This window comes from Limulus polyphemus, unplaced genomic scaffold (assembly GCF_000517525.1).
Source record: "Limulus polyphemus unplaced genomic scaffold, Limulus_polyphemus-2.1.2 Scaffold3236, whole genome shotgun sequence".
NCBI lineage: Eukaryota > Metazoa > Arthropoda > Merostomata > Xiphosura > Limulidae > Limulus > Limulus polyphemus.
In genome coordinates, this window is record NW_013668846.1 from 45,269 (window position 1) to 50,160 (window position 4,892).

Genomic DNA, 4,892 nt, shown 5'->3' on the forward strand with positions numbered 1-4,892 from the left:
GACTGTAGCTTTTTTTTCTCCAAAACTTTGTCTTCAAAATAAGGGTGCGTCTTATATTCCAAAAAATACGGTATATGTTTCTTAGTAAATCATATACCCTACTACTAGTGGTTTTCTTATACAATTTAAATGAAAGGCCGTTCTGGAGAGACGTTACTAACGTTATATTTTTATTCTGTCTTTACTAATGGTATGTCATTATGCTAAGTTATATTCATATCTAGGGGGCCTTTTTTAATATTGAATCTGTAAATATTTTCTACTGAAAACGTTTTTCTAATCTTATATTAAATACTATGTTAAGATAATTTAACTTACATGGTATATGAAAGTGCATTATTTCGGCTATATAATGGTACATAATTTTGTTTGATAACTATGACTGAAATGGCACAAGTAAGTCATTTCTAGCAAAATGGCGATTTGGGGCATGCTGACATTTTCACTCGGAGCTTATTGGCACGCGTGTAAACCAGCCTCCACAGTGAAAAATTCGCATGTATTTTTTTATGATCTTAATAAAAGATAGATATAATACAAAAATGTTATACAAAATTTTGATTAATTTTAATGTTGAAATGTGGAAAAAGTAAAGAAAATTAATTAAAATTCTTACAAAATTACACATCGTGTTTGTTCCTTTCCATTATTTTCTTGTCATATTTTTTTCTAAACTTTGAACTTTTTGTTGAACTTTGTTTTTAGGCGTTATAGTGTGAAACACTTAGTGTTTTTATTTCGTTTACTTAAATATGCAATAAATATATTGATATAAATAAAGTGCTGTCGATTTAATTTCATCAGTGTCAACTTATCCCAGAGATGTGTGTCAACTTTCCCTGTACTCAGGGTGGGTTGACATACAGAGTGCACTTTTGTATTATGTTCATTTATGGGGAAAATGAGCACATAAGTAAGTGATTTGTTTCTTGCTTTATGATAATAGATTGTGTCTAGTTTATATTGGTATCGAAACTTCATATATTGAAGTCCATAGATGAGTTTTATTTAAGAATTAAAAAAAAAGTCAACTAGCTCCAGTCTTCCCTACCACTGATGAGATATGAGTTACCGAGAAGCCTATTTGTTGTAATGTCTAAGAGTAAATCTTGAGGCTTTTTTACTTCTTTCTTTTTTTACTACACCTTAAGATATTTTAGTTTTGTTGTTGAAACTCTGTATTCTGTATTACTTTTCTTGGTCAGGAGAGAAGAACAAATAAAACATGCTAGAAAAAGAAATGCGATACCTAGCAAAGATAAAAAAAAGCGGGAAATTAAGTGTCTAGTACACTATGAAAAAATTCGCTCGAATCAATAACATAGCGGCTTCACGTCAGACCAGAAATAACTGTTAATTACGTAAAGAAAAAATAACAAAAAAAAAGGGAAAAGCCTTTTTCAAATAAGAGAAAAGTTTTCATATAAAAGCTAAAATTCATAAAACGTACACTTGAATAAGAAATTAGAATCGTTGTATTGGACTTTTCCTCTTTATTCACTGTGATTTGTTTTATAATGACATTTTTTATCATTATTAAAATTCAATAAAGTCAATGTTTTTGATATTAGTAACCCAAGAAAGTAATCATGTAATTGTTCTATAAATTTGATATATGAGTATTATTAGTTGTCGTAATTTAATAACCAGAAATGTTATAATCGTAAGGAGTCTTTTACAAATGCGTATTGTAGCACACCTGTTTTGGATTTCTGATACATATATAGAGTACTGGAAATAATTATAGAGGTTAGGAAAGTAGGATTAAAAGGAAAATACTGTTGGAATGCCACACCTTTATCGCGTGGAAATCAACTGCGCCAAAGTTCAGTCACGTATTTATAGTTCACATTGTGATTGGTTGTCATCCAACCAATCAAATAATGCCACACCAATATAAAGGCTATAAAAATACAGACAGTAATACTATGTATGTCCAGTAATAAGTACTGCGAAAGTGAAATACTATATGGCAAGCGTCTCGAAATCAACGTTCTGCTGGTCAAGAATGTTATTTGAGAAAGACTGCAGTAAGACTCCGTGTTTCAATAGGAACTGTATGCAAAACGCAGAAGAGGGAGTAAATTAATAATAGAAGTGTTCGAGATAAGTATAGGTTGTCTCAAGGACACTAAGATACACGAAGTGGTATCAGTGGATGTGTAGTTTGTTCGAAAACCGTTGCTGAGAAGAGCTAACTCAACCAAAAGATTGAAATAATCATAAGACATATGAATCCAAGTTTGAATTGTTGTATAACAGTATGTTAATTTGCTCGACGGCGGAGAGAGAGAGTAAAGGATAGCAGAACGGTACCATAGTTAATGTGCAACATCCACAGTGAAATATAGTGTATGATCAATACAAATCTGGAGCTGCACATCAGCCAATGACGTCATTAATCTACAGTTCTCCACGTAATCTAGTTCACACCAAAACAGTCGCCTGTTGTATTCCAGCCAGCTTGTTGAGCCCTGATAATGGCCGAAAGGCCTCATCAGCACTGAATATAGCAGATATAGTATGATCCACGTAATATAGTTCACATCAAGACAGTCGTCTGTTGTATTCCAGCCAGCTTGATGAGCCCTGATATTGGCCGAAAGGCCTCATCAGCACTGAATATAGCAGATATAGTATGATTAACAGGCCTCATCAGCACTGAACATAACAGATATAGTATGATTAACAGGCCTCATCAGCACTGAATATAGCAGATATAGTATGATTAACAGGCCTCATCAACACTGAATATAACAGATATAGTATGATTAACAGGCCTCATCAGCACTGAATATAGCAGATATAGTATGATTAAAGGCCTCATCAGCACTGAATATAGCAGATATAGTATGATTAACAGGCCTCATCAGCACTGAATATAGCAGATATAGTATGATTAACATATTATTAAATTCTTCTTTACTTTCACTCATAAGTTCTTGTAAATACACAAAATTAATGACATCCTGTGTGCTGAAAAGTAAAGGTGAATTCTGATTCATCATTCCATCCTTTCAACTACACGATTCATCTTCCTGCAAATCAGTTATTTCAAGCATCTAACAAGTGTGGTAAAACGATATACTGACGGTAATGATAACGATGGAATACTCACAACATGGCTTGGCTAACCGAAAGTCTCACGTGGGCTTATATAAAAACTGATAAGGTCAAAAGACCACCAAACAAGTTGACGGACTCGCCGGGAGTAATACAGAAGAGTTTGATCAATACTCCACCATCTTACATAGATAAACTGTATGGAAGCATAAAAATAAGTTGTATTCTCTGTATAAACTAGAGGTTACATTAATTTGTTGTAAAATCCCTGCATTTGTCTCGATCGTGTGTTTCCGTAATCTTCTCCATTACTGTGTGTTTATAGATATATATTGTGTCATGTGTCGTAACAGAGGGAATTGTAATAAATAATCAGATAAGTAATTCTACCAAAGGTTTCTGATAGAAGAGAGAATAAACCTCAAAACAGCAGGACGAAATAACATGAGATTATTTTACTGTATCTTGTGTGTTTAAAAGCTACAGTATAATACTGGGTTCGAATAAGTTTCGAACGAATGAAGAATTTTGAAGGAGTCAAATTGAATGTGGACAGAGTAGTGTTTGGGCAAAACTTCACATTAAGCTGATTAGCGAATGTGGACGGAGTAGTGTTTGGGGCAAAACTTCACATTAAGCTGATTAGTGAATGTGGACGGAGTAGTGTTTGGGGCAAAACTTCACATTAAGCTGATTAGTGAATGTGGACAGAGTAGTGTTTGGGCAAAACTTCATGACGTGCATTTGGCAGATATGTAAAATCTGAGTAAAGGGATTAATATCCACTACAATCACCTTCGGAAAACTCACGAGTAAGAGTGAATAATGTAGATATTCTTAAATGTAGGCCCTTCTTCTGCACCCTTTAATTTCTAATCAGCTTAATGTGAAGTTTTGCCCTAAACACTACTACTCCGTCCACATTCACTAATCAGCTTAATGTGAAGTTTTGCTCCAAACACTACTCCGTCCACATTCACTAATCAGCTTAATGTGAAGTTTTGCCCCAAACACTACTCCGTCCACATTCACTAATCAGCTTAATGTATCACACAAAGTTAATTTGTCAGGTTAACAAAGTGTTATCGTACTCTGAATGTCTCGTTAATGATATACTGCTAGAGTCCGTCTACCAAATTTTATATATTACAGTTTTATCTCAGTATTTCCGTTGCTTAGTTTTAAGATGGAATTTATGAAATGTGTATGTTAGCTTATTTTTGCCAGCTGGTACACTATAAAATTATATATATTTATGCAATTTAAGATATTTGACCCAGATGATTTTTCTAGGGCGCGGGCTGTACTGCCCTTGTAGTAGCTGTGATAGCGAGGAAGCTGGAACTTACCCGGGCGGAAAAACACGTGCACAACTTCATGATGGACACTCAACTGTGTAAACGGGTATGAAATGTCTCTAGTTTGACATAATTACAAAGCCAATTGCGTATTATGCCTTACACGTGTTATCTTTATCTCCGGTGCGTGTTTACGTTGTGTTTGACATAAAGGTAAATCCACAGAAATATTAAACATTACACATGTTCATTTTATATTTTATGTGTGTACATTGTGTTTGATATAAAGACAAATCCACAGAAATATTAAAGCTTACACATGTTCTGTCTTCTATATCTTATGTGTATACATTGTGTTTGATATAAAGACAAATCCACAGAAATATTAAAGCTTACACATGTTCAGTCTATATCTTATGTGTGTACATTGTGTTTGACATAAAGACAAATCCACCAACTATCATACCTTACAAGTGCTCAGTTAATTTTTTTATATGTGTACATTGTGTTTGACATAAAGACAAATCCAAC

The 4,892-nt window shown here is 33.7% G+C and overlaps 1 protein-coding gene across 1 annotated transcript in view; it reads left to right on the forward strand.

The window, feature by feature from the left end:
* The window catches only part of LOC106468958 (small conductance calcium-activated potassium channel protein-like), a 56,247-nt gene that overhangs the window by 38,861 nt on the left and 12,494 nt on the right, over window positions 1-4,892 (forward strand). The window contains exon 4 of the mRNA XM_022397358.1: window positions 4,357-4,467. Coding sequence (XP_022253066.1) covers window positions 4,357-4,467 — 111 coding nt within the window. The remainder of the gene's footprint in view (window positions 1-4,356; window positions 4,468-4,892) is intronic.